At 35.5% G+C, this 19687-nt stretch overlaps 1 protein-coding gene across 4 annotated transcripts in view; it reads right to left on the reverse strand.

Moving 5' to 3' along the window:
• The window catches only part of nfat5b (nuclear factor of activated T cells 5b), a 38145-nt gene that overhangs the window by 5188 nt on the left and 13270 nt on the right, over positions 1–19687 (reverse strand). Inside the window, exons 1-11 of one of the 4 annotated variants that reach the window (XM_083558428.1) lie at positions 12030–12109; positions 7275–7337; positions 6012–6588; positions 4376–4562; positions 2654–2844; positions 2084–2256; positions 1719–1853; positions 1565–1617; positions 386–518; positions 220–288; positions 4–98 (exon numbers count right to left, since the gene is read on the reverse strand). In XM_083558428.1, the coding sequence (XP_083414554.1) occupies positions 4–98; positions 220–288; positions 386–518; positions 1565–1617; positions 1719–1853; positions 2084–2256; positions 2654–2844; positions 4376–4562; positions 6012–6565 (1590 nt within the window). In that variant the 5' untranslated portion in view covers positions 6566–6588; positions 7275–7337; positions 12030–12109. Of the gene's footprint in view, positions 1–3; positions 99–219; positions 289–385; positions 519–1564; positions 1618–1718; positions 1854–2083; positions 2257–2653; positions 2845–4375; positions 4563–6011; positions 6589–7274; positions 7927–9536; positions 10058–12029; positions 12153–19687 lie in introns of those variants that run through there. The other 3 variants (XM_083558427.1, XM_083558425.1, XM_083558426.1) reach the window with 3 other exon arrangements.

Genomic DNA, 19687 nt, shown 5'->3' on the forward strand with positions numbered 1-19687 from the left:
AACCTTGAAGGATGCCGAGTTACTGGAGACCTCCATTGGTGTAACCTCTTCTGTTTTGACTAGAGGTAAGATAGGGACGAGCAAGGCACTTTCCATTACTGTTTAGAATGGCAAAAAGAAATAAACAGTTGTAATTATTAAGAAACCTCTGAGAATTCCCTCACTCTGTAAACTAATATTATTAAATTAGCAACTTCATTGCAAAAGAGTCATGTTCACCTTTTATCTGTTCCAAAGAACAGGGTTTCCCCGGAGGCCCAGTCTCTTTCTTCACAGAAACGTCCATAGCTTTAAATACATAAAATGACCAATTAATAGAATGGCTTATAATGTAGAATTGTAACAGTTACATCTAGTGCAATAAATACCTCATAAGTGTACAAACCTGGCTCTGGAGTGTATGTAAATGGTTGCACGTCATGGCAACGTCCAGCATTAGTCACCACATAGATCCCAACAGACACGGGAGAGGTAATGGCAACATTTTGATATGGTGGAACTTTGACAATAAGATGATTCTAAATGGGAAGAAACACCAACAAACACTAAATTATTTGCAAATGCATAATGAAATACATGACAATTTGCAAGGATTTGGTTTAATATGGCAAACTATGTGATGTTTGAAACCAGTCACATGATGGCACTGTTGGCTATTCTATTGCTGCTCTGTCATCGTTCTCTGTTTTATCGGGTGTAATTCATTATAGGGATATTTTGTAAACGTATATGTGTGTCCCTTAAAGATAGATAAACTCCTGTTTTACTGATAGGATTCACTGCAGTGCATAATGAGGGTGTGGCCAATTCACAATTGCACTTGATAGACTTTTTCCTTTAAAAAAAGTTATTTTAGCTACACAAAATCAGACAAAACAACCAAGATTGACAGACAGGGTTTGAGCTTCTTTACTTTAGACTTACTTTCTAGTCTTAAATGAATACCCTAAAGATGTTGTTGTTTGTATAATTTCAACTGAAATACTGGTATGCACCAGTGTTGCTTTACTTAAACGTCTTCTGATGCTGCGCATCCTTTTAACACATATAGTTATGTTTATCTTCATTCTTATACACCTGTTTTAGGAAAGTGGAGAGGAAGGAGAGGAAGTGGCAATAGAGTGGAAAAATCTGACCTTTTGTACAAACAGTTAACATGATCAATATCACAAATTTGCTTATATTTATATAGGGATGCAATTTAAGTAAGTCATTTTGCATAAAGGTGTCAGCTGAAATGTAATGAATATAAACTGGAAATATACCATAACACTCACATAACTTTTAACACTGTGTTAAGATTCTGGTGTTTATTTATATCTATACCTAATTTAAAAAAACACCTGACATCAGGCGCTTAGTCATCATCAAAACAGATGCCTCCTCTCACACCTCAAGTTTTAATCAGATTCCACAAAAATGTCTTATCTCTCTTTATAGCATTCTATTTTTTTTTGTAACCAAAACTGCAATCTGTGAATGACATCAAAAATGGAAACAACAGTGACACTGTTATCAGTGGATCAGACAGTGCAGGAGAAACACACTGCGTGCTTTTCTGTACCTGATGGAAAAGCTCCATGTCAATCTCAGCTTCTGCTTTCCAGGACTTTTCATCTGTGAAGAAGACAAACACAGACGTCAGACTGCATAAAAGCAGTCTAAAAAGAAAACATTTATGAATTTAGATTGCGTGAGAAAAAGATGTGGCATTATACCAGAGATGTTTTCTTGAAATATCACTTTGGTTCCCTTGAGGAAGTTCTTTCCGATAATAAACACCTCCTCGCCTCCTCGAACAGAGCAGCTGTGCAGACTCTTTTTCAGGATCTCAGGTATTCCTGCAGGTTGAGCTTGAAAGAAAAAAAAAAAATAACAATAATAATAATGACAATAATAATTGTATACAAAGAACTTAAGTTTGTAGAAAAACGCTTAAGGTTCTGCATAAAAAAAAAAAAATAATAATCATAACATAAAATCCATAATGTAAAAGTGTCTCTATGTATTTGAAAAAACAGTGCCAAATTTTGCTAGCCTATTAGCTCCTGATGAATGCTTAGAATTATCCAGATGTACTTACTGCACAGAATAGAAGAGGACGGTGCCTGTAGAGTGAGCACAGAGCCGTCAGATCGAGGGACGTTCACCCGGAACACCAGTCTGGCACGGGTGCTTTTTTTCTTCGATCCTGCCACCCCGATACGAGCCTCCACATCTGCGTTTCTCAGTTTCAGGATGCCCACGCAGTCCACGCTGTGAAAATAGTCAGTCCTTTACAATTGTTACGAATAATACTATAACATATATAGTGAGACATCTCTACTTTAAATCTACACTTAAAAATGTATATAATAATACAGAAAATGGTATCTTTGCAATAGAAATGCTTCAGTTACTAGCACAAGTATCTGGTATTTTTATAAAAATAAATTATAGAAATGCCTTTTTTCCCCCCAACTATTTGTACTAGTTTCAAGCTTTACATTGCCTATCTTGTTTTAAAACATTTTTAATGAAGTTGAATCATCTACTAATTAATTAAATAAAATTAACGAAAATATTTTTTTTAATTTGTTTTATAATAATTTCATTGTATGAAATATAATAGAAATTTTCTTCTATTAAGATATCACTTTTTTGCAATACTCACGCAAAAGTCATGTTATTGCTGGGGTCCAGTGGCACTTCAATGACCGTGGTGCCCTCAATGTCCACTTCTCTACAGGCAGTGGTGTTTCGACCAGTCACTCGACAGGCCTGGTAGAATCCATGAGGTTTCACTCGACCTGCATCATTACTTACAAACACCTGCAGGACCACTGGCTCCTTCACACCCTCGAGCTGTGGGGATTAGTTCAAAGAACGGCAACTGATGAATATAAACAGATCAACTGTACAACCTAATGACTACATTTTAGTTTAATAAAGAAGGTAATCACTAGGCAAAGTCCTGCAAAGAGCCTTGGACAGAGGACAAGTAAACAGCCGAGGTCTGTAATTCATCACTGGGAAAATTGTACACAATAATACTGTTGATTAAAGACTTGTAAACTATGCCTGTGATTCATAAAGTAGGAAAGATTTAAGACAGAGGTCTCTTTAGTTAATCTTCCATGCACATTTATGTTTAAAGCATGAATGCATAGGCTTCAAATGTTTTATCCTGCAAGTAAAATATGTGCAGTATTATAACCGTTCATATCTTGAACATTAAAGGGGTAAAGGCATTTTTTCATGACATTTGAACTCTAAGAAATAACCTATTTCTTAAATGTTTGTTCTTCCATTTTTTTAAACAAATCCATATGTCTATATGTTGATATAGCCTCACCAAACAGCTCCCCGTGACATCACCGCACCACATAAAAGCTACGTTCTTTCACATCTATCTACTTTTTTATATCACAGTTTCAAATCATTTTTGAAACTTTTCATCTGTTTAACTGCATTACCAAGCCTTATTATTCCATGTTTGGTTTCCTGGGATTTAAAATTTGAGTTATTGCAGCTTCTGGTCTGGCCAATCAATTGACTTTTAAATCATTGTCAATTTCAATCATCTTGTAGACTGTAGTTCAATGTAAATTATTATTTCATAAGGAGGAAATTAAAGGCCAATCATGACCATACATTCAGATGTGTGGTGAATTAACTATTCATTAGACATTTAAATTTGAAGCATTTGGCAGACTTCCTTATCCAGAGCAACTTACCATTATATAATTTATACAATGGAGAAGTTGAGGGTTAAGAGCCTTGCTCAATGGCCCATCAGTGGCAGCTTGGTAAAGCTGAGATTTAAACTTCTAAACTTTTGGATCAGACGTTCAACATACTAAACACTGAACTACCACTTTCAATTAGCACATAAAACTTTTTTCCCCACTGTTACTATGTCTTTAAATTGATTAAATTAATTTAGCATTTACTTCAAAACTACCTGGGCAATAAATGTTGCACCTGGAGTCTGTAACTGCTGTACAATATATTATCATTTCTAACTTTTTTTTTTTTTTGGTAAAGGTGCATTTTATTTTTAAATATTAAAGGGAAATCTTTATGTAACTCAGCCTGGCATAATATCAAATATTGCAAAATAAAAAAATTACGATTATTTCTGGAAAATTACAATTTCACGTTGTGGCAGCAGGAGCGTGGCTGTGTGGTGGTGTTTAGATGCAGGGTGAAGCCCAGAAGGTGAGTGGTAAGGATCACTTTACCTTAGGAGTGGTAAGGATCACCTGAGTAAAATCTGGGTTAAATGGTTGTTCTGTGTTTCAAGTAGCAGGAGGAGTTGAGAAAGAGAGAGAGAAATAGAGAGTCTACACTAGTCTTCAGGACAAAAAACAGGAAAATGTTGAACTTGCCCCACCTTGACAGTGGGGAATCCCTGCTGAGTGCGGTCTTTTACAGAACCCCGACTGCCCTCGGTCAGGTAACGGGCTCTGTGCTGACTCTCAGGCTGGACAAGAATCTTCAACTCTTTTCCTTCGCTTTTCTGTGGGTACTGGCCACACAATATCCCTCCTTTCTGAACTGGCACCTGGTTTCCATCGGAACTAGAAAGCAAAGAGAATGTCATTATCCCGAGTAGTTTCAGGGTCATAGCTATCTAGTTACCCACACTAAAGTCAGCCGGCATCACGAAGCAAGGTTAAAATTACACTCTGGGATGGTGTAGTAGGCATAATAAACACCATGAAGATCTAAACATAACATCGGGTAGAATTCTGCTAAGAGTGCATTTTTATTTATTCAGCAGCATCAGGCATGAGCATTAGGTTTAAAATCTAGATGATAAAATTTTTAAATTGAACCAGGATCATTTTTAAGAATAATTATTTTATATATATATATATATATATATATATATATATATATATATATATATATATATATATATATATATATATATATAAAAATAACAATTTTGAAAAAAATCAGATAAGGAAGAAATAAAAAAAGAATGGTATCACAAAGTTCCTTAATTGAGTTGTAATACATGCTTGTATACAAAGTTTGAAGCAATGAGATATTCACAAGTGGACTGAACAAACTGAAGAACAATTAGAGGCTTGTGACTCATCTCAGATCTTCACATAGAGATTAAATGAGATTCAGACTGAATGATCATTGTTTTCTTTGCCATGCCCAGCTCATTTTTGTGTTGTTGCATTTTTGGCTTAGAATTGCAACTTATTTTTCACATTTCTGTGCATCAATTTCTAACGGAGAAATTACATTGCATTAAAACTATGATTATTGTTATGTTTTTAATAACACAGATTTTTTTTTTTTTTTTTTTTTTACAAACAGATAACTGCACATATTTATATAAACTTCGAAATCTAGCAATAAAAATTACTAGTACCATGTTAGCCAAGTTAAATGTTAAACATTGCAGGATTTAGCCATTGTCAATATTGGACAGTGCATCAACAATATTGACTATTTGTAATCATGTCCTTATTTTCCAGAATGGGGTCAAATTCTCAAAAGTCTTCTAAAATTTTAAATATGATGAATGTTTTTTGATTTAGAGCTTCCAAAAATCCCACTCAAGTTTTGCTTGAGTGTGCTCATCAAATTGTACTTCAATTCAAAACATCTACATAGCTTTTGGTCCATCATGAAATTTCACAAAAGACAGACAAATAGCTTTTGCAAGAAAGTAGTATGTTTGATGAAAAAACATAATACAACTAGTCATGCGTATTAAAGCACAAGAAATGCTGGGACTGACACTGTAACCAAACACCATAGAAACTCTGCTGGAGCATGGCTGGATTATTTAGTTTACCTCCCACTAACTGTTTAAAACAAAACTCTTGAATAACTTGTAAGACATGATGCTGTGTAAAATTTTTCCATCAGAAACTCGTGTAAGGAAGTGCACGTTCTAGAAAGAGACAAAATCAGGTTGCAATATTTAAGATTCTAAAGTTTGTGGCCAGAAAAGCATGCAAGAGATAAAAGCTACATAGAGTTGACTCTAATCACTCACTCACCTTGCTTTGCCACTGGCCTTGTTTTCTGAGCTAAATTTGGACAGCACAAAGTGTGGACCTTTGGCACTGTCTGCATCAAACACATCCATGCTGGCCTCTCCAGCAGAAACTGGCTTCGGGCCTGGCTTTTGACGTGGCATGCGTTTTCGGGCCTTGCGTGGAACCTCTGTGTTGTCGTTGTAGGAACTGGAGCTCATCATGCTGAAGTTGGAGAGTGAGTTTTCCATCCAAATGCTGTTGCTCTGCTCTGAATCCACCAGCACATCGTCCTGGCATCCTGACATGTGGCTGTTGTCAAATAGGTCCTCTGGCGGTGGCGAGATGTTCAGCACTGGTCGTTTTGGAGGCGTCATCTGATGGTGGTGCTGATGCTGAGAGCCTCCTCCGCTCTTATCGCTGCAACCTCTAGTTAGTTTGGCTTCTGTGGAGAGCATATCTGCCTTCCTACGGCTACTTGCGTCTCCTGGAGTGCCAGCATCCTGCTCTGTGCCCAAGGAGTGCACAGTGAAGCTGGAAGAGGTGGAAAAAGCACTGCTGGCACTTCCCTTGGTCATAGCAGAGGTGATGGACGAGGCATCTGCAGTGTGCACAATTAGACAGTGAATAAAGGTTTCTCATCTATTTTGGCTACCAGTCCCAGCTAAGCAGCGAAATTTCCATACAACTGCTTGATTTTATGTTTTGGATATCCAATTACAATTTTTTTTTTTTACTTATTTTTATTTTCCAGTTTTTATTAATGCATCATAATGTGTGCGAGAATTGTAAACGGACATAAACTTCTGTGTTGTAAAAAGAAGAAAACAAGATTGTGAGCCAATGTTACTAGGTGATATTTCTCTCTGTAATGCAGTGGAAATAATAATAAAATAGTACATATTAAGCTCATTCAAAACTCAAAAGTGGCACACATAAAAACAAGGAAACAGCACATTGTCTTTACATAGCTCGTGCCAATGAGCAGCTTTTATAATTATGTTTTGCTTTTAAAAGTAGGGCATATGGCCTGTATAGATCTTTAGATATAACCTAATAATTACTTCTGCACTTAGTATTACTCAGATCTTATACAGATTACTTTTTTGTCCATATGAGCTCATAAATCTGCAAACAGTTGCTCAGGCCAGATTAGAAAAATAGTGTCAAATGATGCATTACAAATGATCGGTTCGTTAGTCGGATTGAGGTTTTTCTTTCCTTTTTTTTTTGTTTGTTTGTTGGGACTGAGCATAGCCACAGAAACAAAATAAACCAGCTTCTGACCTATGAAGCAGAGAACTGCAGACCATTTTATATGCAGACACTCCCTGCTTCAGAGGGAAATTCCTGGAATAAAAACGAGACAACGAAATGAGTAATAAAATGCTGACCATTGCATATTATTTTCAAAAGATGAAAGGAATCTTTGCATGAAGTTTAAAAAAAACAATAAAAGAAAAAAATTATATTAAAACTCATCAATAGTGAGGATTCAAAATCCAAAATGATATGGTCTCAAGCCTACTCTGAGCCCTATTTGGGGGAATGAAGTAAAATACAGATTTAAGAACGACAGTATGAACATAAAAATGAAAGTGTTCATCTAAAGTGAGGGCTGGCAAAAAGATTAAGCTGAAAATTCAGGAAGGAGAAAAAAGTCAGAGCCAAAGTGGAATCGTTATTTAATGCATATGAAATGTTTGTTTTTTCCTGCTTGAAACCAGCAATGAATTGCTATGAAGAAAAGAAAAGGAAGAAAAGCTGGTAGGTCACTGACTTAGAACACATTTAAAAGCAATGCATTGTCTGTCAATAAGCGCAACTCACTCTAATATATTCATCCCCCTTTCTGGCCTTCTGATTGTTTTTTTTTTCAGCACAGAAATTATATCCTGGTGTAAAAAAAAAGTAGTTTTTTTTTTTTTTTTTTGCTGGGTCAAATAAATGTCAAATGTATATATATATATATATATATATATATATATATATATATATATATATATATATATATATACACACACACACACACACACACACACACACACACACACACACACACACACATATATATATATATATATATATATATATATATATATATATATATATATATATATATATATATATATATACACATATATACATACACACAGATATTATTGAAAACAACAATACAAATCACAATTTTTTCCATAGTAAAAACACAAGAGGATCGAAGTAGATACAGCACTTAGTTTTTTTAAAGTAAGCATATATAAAAGAAAAGTAAGCACAAGCATTATATGAGCTTTTGCAGAGTTCAGACCTATTAAATTTGAATAGATTTGGTTGTTGCTTTGAACACTAACTCTTGCAAACTCATAGCACCTTTACTAGATGAATGTGATTAAAAAGGAACCAGGCAATGCCTCAATACTGAGTTTAAATTATTTTTTCTATACTGCTAATAACAATGCACAAACTTGAATTGAAATCTGCTTCAGTCATGCCCTAAAGTTATAATGCAATGATATTATGATATAAAGAAAAATGGAAAAAATAAAATTCTATAAGACAAACCACCCATTTGCATGCTGGGTAATAGAATTGCATGGATTATAATTCACTTCACTGTGAGTTCTAACTGCTTCAACAGTTTCTTCTTCTTTTATTCTAACTTTCCTTTTTAGTAAGCATTTATCCATGCTGAATCTTAACTCACTAGGAGGCATCTGATGATCCACCCTCCACCTGTGGGCAGCTTTTGCCCCAGCAAACCACATGCACAAATATATGCATAATTTCCATTTTATTTAGGAAAGAAAATAGACAAAACTAAGCAATACTTCACAGTATAAAAGACTGGTTTATGCACCAAACCTTGTAAAAAAAAAAAAAAAAAAAAAAAAAAAAAAAGAGAGCATGCTCAAGCATTAAAATATAAATAAATAATTTAAAAATAGGTTTATTAGTTTAACATGAAAAGCAATAGTGTTTCTCATTTACACTCGAGAAAAGATGCTTTGACAAGTTGTGATTGTAATCCTGTAAATGTAGACAGTGATACTTTTTTAGGCATCGTACATGAAGAGGAAATAGAAAAAGCAACAAAAGCCTAACAGTGTAACCAGGTTGATGAGATATACAGGGTACCAGAGGATAGGGTGGATCAGCCCAAGCTACAACGTTGGCATGTGATGACAAGCATAGCTATGAATAGCAGCCCTGAAAACAGTGACAGGGAGGGGTGCAGCACTTGCAGATGCATATAGCACATGTGCTTTTGGAGGCTTCGTGTAGTTCAGGACAGGTGTTTTTGGAAAACCCAGGCAAGGGCTCTCTTAGCAAAAAAGAAGTGGAATATGTGGAGAGAATCAACAGCAGGCTATATTAGCTGTATGTTAGCTGTTTTCAATGAAGACCACATTACACTGGGTCAACGGGTGCAGAAACAAACATTTAAAAATAAATAAACAAACAGTAGAGAAAAATAGCCAGAAGATTTAAGGGCGATTCGAACTGAAACCTGCTGTCTCTGAGTTAAGATATAAACTGGAAATACTTCACCTTCCTTCAGCTACAGCCAGCATGTCCTGCCTCATGGCTGCAGTTGGGTACTGATGTCCAAAGGCAACAGACTTCTGGTTTACTCAAACTCACCTTAAACCTGGGTACTTTGATAAAGGAGTAGAGTAAAAAAGATACTAAGGTGAATCTCATTTTGAATGTTCATGTCTGAGTGTATCTATTTTCCTGGGATCATTTAATGAGAAGTGTTTCGCAGGTTCTTGCTCAAAAAGCATGTTTCCATTCTTTAGAATTTATTATTATTATTTTTTTAAGTTTCTGGATGTGGTTTTATTTCTTCTCAGTCATGCACTTAAGTTCGATGACTGCACGAACACTAAAAAGTGGCCAAACAAAAATATAATGTGTCATTCATTATTAATAAAAGTTTCTTTCGGCTTCTCCCGTTAGGGGTCGCCACAGCGGATCCTCCGCACGTTTGATTTGGCATATGTTTTTACGCTGGATGCCCTTCCTAACGCAACCCTCCCCAATTTATCCGGGCTTGGGACCGGCACTGAGAGTGGCTGGGGTTGGTTCCCTGACCGGGAATCGAACCCGGGTCGCAGCGGTGAGAGCGCTGCATCTTAACCACTAGACCACCAGGGGACCTTGTGTCATTCATTATTAATAACAGGCAAAAAAAGAATGTCAGTGTGTTTGTTGTGTGTGGTTGCTGACACGTGTTTGCAATACTAAACTGGCCCTCTGGAGTAGTCATTGTAGAGATTGTTTACCAATGGATACGTTTGTTTAACTTGCAGTAGTTAAGGTTTATTTTATTTTTATTTTTTTGCCAACCTGCTGATTGGTATGACTATCATTATCATTCATAATTGTTAACTAGAATTTTTACTTTTAAAATACACAACTGTGTATTTACAAGAATACAAGTTGTTTTGTGTAAAATCTTTTTTTTATTTATTTATTTTGTTTTACAATTATCTAATGATAATGTGAGGTGTATCCTGGTTCCACAAGTAAGACCTAAACAAAATTCACCGTACAATTACACCAAACCATTTTGCTCACTTATTAGCTGACTTCGGAGAAGCCACTCTGAAAAGATGTAATATTAATAACAGTAAAACAATTAACAACCCCTTTTCCATAACCACTTATGACAGGGGTCTTCAGTCTCATTCACAAAGGACTGGTGTGGTTGCACATTTCATTTGATCCTATTTTGATTTCATCTTATTTAATTTCAATATAAAACCCAGGAACATGGTGCTAACCTTCTAACCCAAGTGTTAGTTATTACAGGTGTTAGCTGTAGTGTTAGTTGTCTTGCAGGCAGCCTAAAGGAGGATAACAGGACATATCCAGGTCAAGTGCTGCTCATTTGGAGCTTGAAAACTAACAAGAGTATTTTGTAAGATAAGCTTTCTTATATTTAAGCTATAAATAAATGTTTCCTGTGGTTTAATTAATACATGTAATTATTTACATTAATGAATACATTTAATTACATTCATTTCTAACCTTTTTCAATGCTAGAGTTTTTTTTACTTGTTGTTGGTTTTATATTTTTTTTGTATTTTAATCTTAAGGATTGAGATTTTATGATTTTAAGACGCCTAAAGAACAAAAAAAAAAAGAAGAAAAAAACCACGCACATTTGCTATAAATTAGGTATATGGTATATTATTAAAGATTCACAACAGGACACAAAGAGGTACTTTGAAATGTAACGTTTCGGACCTACGCCATCTTGAAGTGAACTGAAGAGAAAAATTGTACAAATAAAATTAAATAAAAATAAAAAATGTAACCACAGCATGGTAACTGCATTTGAAGCTTTTATGTTCTATTCAGTCAGCAAGTTTACTACAAATAAATAACGCACTTGATGTTTGGTATACCTCTAGGATAAATCTTTAGGTACATTAACATTCTAGCCATATAAGCTGCATTGGCCTTGGAAATGCTCTTTGGCCATGGCCTTGTAAATGCTCTTGGAAGTGTCTCTGAGACTCTCAGGAAACTCTGGTGTTGTTTTCATCATTTTCTTTAATGCACAAAGTCGGATTTAGCCCAGAGGTGTCAAACTCACACACAACTGGTTTTTTTAGGCTCTAAAAAATTCAACCCAGGAAGGTCTTGAGGATGAGAATTGTGATCTATACAATACTGTAGTCTTTCATGAAAGACGTTTTGGCTGTTAGCTGCTAAGAATTGCCAGCAAGCAGTAACAGTCATGTAGCCTAACTGGCCAAAAAGTAAATAAACTGGGTGATACAAAGCAACATGAATAGAAAGCTTTTTATGCACTTACCTCATTCTGGCAATTTTCTTTAACCTAATTCATGTATTAAATACACCACAAGAAAGAATTGTGATGTGTATGCAATTCAAATATTCAATTTTATTTCTTATTTATTTAATGTATCATATTCAAATACTCTTATCAGCTTTCAAGCCCCATACTTCACTGATATCATGGTACTTAACTGGAAAAAAGAAAAGAAAAAAAAAGATGGAGAACTTTACCTGAAGCAAGAGTTGTTGGGGGGGAACTTGTCCCTCCTCCACTTTTCTGACTCATTGCTGCACTTTTCTGCTCAATACAAGGGGGCAACTGCAACTCTTTGGGGAGAAGATCATACACTGATTCTGGAAGAAAAACAGAAAAAAAAAAAGAAAAAAAAGAAAAAGGTAAATGGTTTCCGAGAATAAGAACATGAGAAACTAAACCGAAAGAAATATCACATGCAAACATGATTTTAAAACAGGATTTTAGGAGGAGTCAAAATCGTAAATGCAATAAATGAACCGTAGCTGTTACATTTTGAACCAATGTGTGATTAGATGAAAAACATAATAAACAATTATGGGTCAAAATCTGTACAATTTCAACTTAAAACAGCAACAAGTGCATGATTAAAAATAACATTTAGACAAACTGTAAACAATCCAAAGGCAAAACCAATAAGCATATACAAGACTGATAAGAGGGATTTTTAACTGATGAATATTATACAATATATATCAGTTAAAAATTTATTTGCAGTTGTAGATGTGCAACAATACAAATGCCCTTATTTATATTTCATCTACAACTGCATTTGCATTCCTATGACATTCAAAGTGTTGGATTTCAACTCATCCTCAAATAACCTCATGTTAAACCTGACACAAAACTTGGCCTTCAACCTGGAAAAAGTCCTGACTATTTTATAAATGGCTGATGGTGGTATTACATTCTAAAATTTAAGAGCCCCCCTCCCAAGACAGCAGGCTATTTTAGGCTAACAAAAGCACAATACCCTCAAACCATGTTTAGTATGCCGATGAGCATTGCTGAGCTGCTTTAGAACCTCTAAGTGTTGCAGTGGGGAAGTTGCTTTTACCAAAAGGTAGAAGTCAAATAACTGTTCACACTACTTTCACTTTTTCCATAAACCATGATTTGCATTTGGAGCTCTTCTGAAACAAATCAGTGAAAATGTTGCCTTTTATTATATTCTAAATAAAAAAAACTCTCCCGTATGTTGTATCTCGGCTGTGGAGAGGAACTGGTACAAGAATAGCCCATGGCAAACCTCCACGTGGTAAAACATATCAGGTGTTAATGAAACTCTGACAAGCTCCTTCAACAAGCTTTCAGTCATAAATTTAAGGAAAAAATCTGTCTTTTTTTTTTTATTTTAATATGGTGTAAAACTAAGGCAGACAAGTGTGCAGGTGGAGGCAGACATCCGCTCCAGCAAACACAGTTAAAATGTGTTTACAGCAACGAGGCAGGGATCGACAAAGACACTCTATTCATAAGAGCTTCTGGGCAAACAGGAGGCTCAGAGGTGCATTTTAGAGAGACAAAAACAGTTTTATGGCCATGCTAGTTCACCATCCACATCTCTTTATGGACAATGTGACGTTATAAGAGCTGCTGTTGGTTCCTTGTTTAATCTCCTGTATTCATAAAAAAAAAAAAAAAAACTATATACTTTGTTTTTATATGTGTCTTTTAGGGAAAACTCATCGAAGTGTGCTAAAAAAACATAGAATTAATCATTTTCAACTGTCATTTTTTCGCTGCGTTTTCTCAAATGGCAAAACTTCAGTGAATATAATAATTACCATATGCTGTCTGCACTAATGTGTGTGTGTGTGTGTGTGTGTGTGTGTGTGTTATTATATAAAGATTTTAGACATTACAAAACTACACATCACTCATCACTGATTTGTCATTTCTGAAATGAACTTGCAATTCTCAGGATTTTGTTTGATGAATCACTTTCTAACAGACACGACAGTGAGACGGTGAAAAGAAAGACGCACCTAGTAATTCAGAAAGAATTGCAGAGGACATTGCAGAGGACATCTTAATTATAGCCATGAATTAATCTAGAATTGACTTCAAATGTGCATGAAGTTCTCTGTTGCTTAAGTGTAATACAATTTTTTAAGTTTCCCACTCCAGCATTATCAAGGATTGGCATGACCTTGCATTCTAGTGTATTACAAAACACTACCAACTAGCAAAATCCAGTCAATAAATTATTAATGACAAAAAGTAGCCACCGTTATTTTTTTTTTCATTACAAGCGATAATGGCATGGAAGCAGGTGCACAGTAAAGACGTATGAGCATGTGTATAAGAAATGCCTTACAGGATAACAATGATAACACAAATGTGCATTCCAGACAGATTTTCCAAATGGGATTCCACGATCACGACTTAAAACATCATATCTTTTCGTGTCCTAAATACAATTCCAGCTTATTAGTGTTAAAATAAAATTTTATATTGTACATTTAATCATGATAATGTAGCTGTTGTCACCATTTGATATTGTTAGACCATCCAGACCAAGCCTTTTTTTATTGAGCCTATTTAAAAAAAACATTTTTTGTTGCTGTAAGTACTAATAGACTGACCTACTGTTATCAAAGTATTGATGACATCTGCAATATGACAATATCAGTATCCTATTTTTGTTTTATTCTTACAACTGAGGTTTGAATACCAGAAAATCTTTGTCAAATAAACAAAATTGGTTAATAAAATTTAAAGCTCTGACACATCAGTAAAAAAATATATATATAAAATCATCAACATACGAATCTGAAATGTCTGACAATATAACTGACCTCTTTGGAAGCCCCCGTCCCCTTCCTGACCTTCTCACATAGTAATGTCTAATTTACTTTCTGGAAAAATTCAGGTTTTAACTAAAATCTATCAACGCACTGAAGTCAGCTGAGGCGGTAGGACAATCTGGGAAGTTTGCCTTATGTAGGAAAAGGTCTGAATCAGTCTCTCTTACACTGATTAAAATCTCTTGATTCCATCTCTGCCCTGTCTCACCCTAATAACCATGTACAGGCTCAGAAAATATGCACTGAGAGCTCTGACTGTGTCTATAGAATCCGTACCTGGCCTGTTTCCACACACTGAGAGAGAAAATTCCTATCCTCGTTCAATTTCCTCTCACACAACCGACACACAGCGGCTGCTGTTTACGTCGCAGAACTAAGTAGAATGAAAACAGAGTGTCGTTCATAGAGAGAGTCATTTCATTTCTGTGCTTGGTTTTGCTGATGACCTCCATTAGTTTTTATGAGGACACTTCCTCTAGGTTACATTTGTGTAGTGAAGGGCAATTACACTCCTTTTCTTTAAAATACAATATTTTCAATGATATTCTAGAAAAAATAAGTCAACCTCATGCAATGAAACCACAAATAGATATGTACTACACTTAATTTTTCTAGAATATTATTGAAAATATTGAATTTTGAAAGAAAAGGAGTGTAGTTGCCCTTCAATACACAAATGTAACTGGTGAAAAGTACTGTACAAAATGACTATGGTCCAAAATCTCCTGTAAGTGCTCACCTGGGTGAAGATCTGAAGGCTGTAATGGTTAAAAAAAATTTCAGCCTCATCAAACAATTCAACTCATGCCATGTGGATGATGGTGAGGCAATCCTGCAAAAGGCTACACCCAACTGGGTTAAAACATTCCAGAATAGGATAAAAGTAATCAATCCAAAAAAAAAGCTTGGTTGTTTTTCAAGCTTTTTTATAGTCAGCATCTAGATCAGCAACAAGCCAAATATTTATTTGTACGTATTTCATTTCCACAAATGCATGAGGCAAAAAAGAGCAAATTCCCATTGGAGCACCTTATACAGCACGTTTGCTAGTAAATTTGCTACGTACTTTTACCACTGATCAAGGGGAAAAAAGTGGTGTGACCATTAAGCAGCTTTAGAAAACTCAGGATCTGAAGAAAAAAAAAATAGAAATATATCAAGAGTGATTTGAAAGCCTTTGAAGGTTCACTGGGGCAAAAGGGATCTCTGATCAGAGTGCTGGTGGAGATTTAAGTGAGGGCTTAACGTTTACAGCTGCGTCCACATGAGAGCTGCCGATAACACCATAGCAACGAGAGCCACCGTCTCCATGTTCAGCAGGCTTTAATCACGTACCCAGAGCACCACTACCACAATTATCATTTTGTCTCGCTCAGCCTCCATGATGATTGTGTTGAAATTAAATTAATTCATATATACACAACAAAAACACTTCTCACAAAAACCTCAGAACTAATCAGAAATAATCACTATAATTTTAAACAAATCTCCTTGATATAAAAAATATTTAATCAAGGGTCAAGAGATCTAGATAAGGTAAGTGGGACACTGCAAACATGCTTTCATGCAAATTAACCGCTCATCTATTATGTCACAGTGTAATATTAAAATCAAGTGGAGAAAAAACAAGCAGGTATAAACATGCAGATACACATCATGATAGTGGTTACCGCAGAACAGTTCATGTTAATCTCTTGGCATGCACCAAAGGCTGAAATATGTTCACCAAATGTTCTCGGACAAACACAACACCACACTTTCCCAAAATTCTTTTTTTTTGTTTTAACGTTTTTTGCACAAGTCTGGGGTAAAAAATGTAGTTGGTCAGTAAGGTTTACAGAAACAGCTTTTTATGAGAAAACACATGATATAAGAGACGCAAGTCAGATGTCAAATCATTATATCTAGATAATTCTAGACATAAGAACAGCTGACGAGAACCGCATGCGCTGTTTGAGAGAATTGCAAAAGTTAAATTGACGTGACTACAATCCTGACCAGGATAAAATAAAGATGAATGAATAAACATGTAAATGCACATCAAATGTCAAACCTCTGCATTATGTTGCTCTTTTCTTGAACTGTTTTGTAATCTTTTGGGCGAAATCACCATTACGTCATCTCATACAGATTTTTCACATGACCACAGATGATGGTAACAGAGTTTGTGAAACAAAGTCAATTTTAAATGTTTTGACATTCTTTTTTAATTGGCAAACCATCTGAATGAAAAAGGATGAACGGAAAAAATATCATACACTAATACTATATGTTTCACAATAATTCACTGTGTTTAATAATTGTTTACAAAGTAGAGATTAAGCACAAACACAATATCAAGCAACATACTGTGTTGTATCTCAGCCAGATCACTTAAATATCAAGTGCTGATATTTGATTAGACTAAGTAAGAAGAGTTGCAAATTGACCAACCATTTGAAAACTGTGCCAAATTGATCAAACCCATTGGAATTATCAGCACACCTTTAATCAGAACAAGACCCTATTTCTTATTCTATTTATTTTTTTTGCTGTAAATGTATTCATAGAACAGCTGGCCCTTGTCTGCTCAAGCAGAAATGTAAACACTCCTTTTAGATCATTGAAATAACACTGTGGTGGCCACACTGAGGGCAGCGTTCATTGGCAAAGACGTGTGATTACTGTGTCTTGAAGCACTGCGGGTAACCAGTTAACAAAAGACAGACGCAACAATCACACTGCATTCCGAACTCTCCCACGCTGTCCAAAACACTTTCCACCAGATTCCCAACACCACCACCACGGATAATCCGGATGAACTCGCAAGTTAGTGCCCGACGTCACCATTTATAAGCTTATTATCAGAGGATGCACTGTAAGAATGTGACTTACATCCTCCCACAATATCTACAAGGCCAAGGCCAAAAAAAACCCCCCACAAAAGTGTAAAGCACACATGGATTAGATTTAGGAATGGTCCGAATAAACAGCACTAATAAGAGCATATATATATAAAAAATGCCCACACAAATGTAGAATGTCGTTTTAACATTCTGGATACTGACATTTTACCCAGGATGTATGCCAAATATTTTCTCAGAAAAGCAAAAACAAAAAAAAACAAAAAAAAAAATGTGCGAACATAAAGGTAGCCTAAGTTGCAATTCTAAGTTGGAATGAAGCGCTCCACTTTCATCTGGGAAGCAGTAAGCATTACTATCATAATGCACTTTTCAAGTGCACGATTCTCTACAGGTTGCTATAGTAATTAATGCATTTAATCCTTTCTGATGCATTTCAAATTCCACATCACACTTTGTCACCTGCCTCCCTGCCCCCTCGCTTGTCTGATGGACAGCTGAGATCCTCCTCCTGTTCAAAAGGTTTGAATTATTTGACGCTTCTCAGAAACAGCCCTTATGAAACACGATCCATGCTTTAGACACTGTTTACGTGGTTGTAAATAACATTAGCTATGTTATAAATTATTGATGGAAACTGCCACCTCAGCTATATTATTAGCTTAGAAGCAATTCAGGTTAAAAAAAAATTCCATCTAAATGCAACAGAATAGAAACGGTCACTTATTCTTTTTGGGATAATGCCATGTATATGCACCAGGGTCACTGCATCTTCTTAAATGACAGACTAACCTTACTCAATGTATAATGTACACACGGGGAAAAGTGTCAGCAAAGAAGGAGATTGTTTTAAGTGCAACCCGATACATGTACTCTTTTCCTCTGATGTATCTCAAGGATAATCATTAGCATTGTTTTGGAGAACTGTGACGAAAAAAAGCACTCTGGGGTTTTAAAAGGATGCTTTGAAGTTAATCGTCTTTCTGTAGAGCACATATCTGCAATTTTGCCATAGCAATACAGCAGAAAGCTGAAACCAATAAGCAATAGTAACGAAGGGTAATGACAGCCATGTTAGTGTTCATTTGGTGCTGGCTGGTTCAGAGGCACACTTTGCATAATTAGCATATGGACAGACCATACAAAAAACCTTCATTTAGCACAGTTCGCACAACTCTCAGAGGGAAAACTCCATTTTCTGTTCCATTTTGAATTGCATTATCCATCTTTATTTTCTATTGTTATATTTTATTACATTTTTGCTAACATATTCCATTTTATTGTAATCCCTATTTTATTCCTCAATTCCTACTTTTTACTCTTTTTATATCATATTTTATATTAAAAAAAAGTTCGAAATTCTTTTTGGATTAAATTAAGATTAACTAAACTGATTAAATCAAATAGATCTAGAACCAGCAGTAGATGTTGAACAATCAACATTTAATATCACTGAAGTAATGTGAGGATTGTGCCTATTTTGGTTTAGCAAGTGACCTCAGAAGTCAGAAAATAAAGGGCAGCCAAAAAGATGGGTAATGACTAAAAAGCTGCATTATATCTTATGTTGCATCGTTTAATTTTTAACAATTACTTTCCAACAATGACTTTGCAGACAGTGTAAATAATTATGTAAATGAATTAGCTAAACATTGCAACATTAGTTGTGATCTCTGGGTCTGAGGGGCATACTTACATGCATAACCCAGTCAATCACAGCAACTCTAACCAAGTGCTAAAAAAAATTGTGAGTTAATGTATGTGGAAGATGGTAGTTAATATCTTTCTCTGAGGGTAGTACAGTGGACAGTGATGCTCCTAACATGTCTTCAACTTCAAACTATGATACTGGTTGCATAATGGGAATTACTGGATGGTTGGAGGCATCAGGCAACCAGATTAAAAGAGAGAAGAGGATTTATTTTAGCAAAGTGACATTGAGGCAGCCCTCTGATTCTTGAGTAAAGACCATCATGTAGGCCTGCACTTTTGCATATTCGCGATACCACATAACTGGATTATAAAAAAAGCAGATTACTGTATTACGTCAAATCTTCTTTTAAGTGTAAAGACTGGCCTACTGTGCCACGTGAGGCGTCAGCTGGCTTTACAAAGAAGGAGCTCATCATGGGGAGACAGTGGAGCTCTGTTTCGAGTTTGTAGCTGTTGTGTTTACCAACCGACAGGAGAAGCAACAGGAAA

The sequence above is a fragment of the Silurus aristotelis genome (genome assembly GCF_946808225.1).
Source record: "Silurus aristotelis genome assembly, chromosome: 13".
Classification (NCBI taxonomy): domain Eukaryota; kingdom Metazoa; phylum Chordata; class Actinopteri; order Siluriformes; family Siluridae; genus Silurus; species Silurus aristotelis.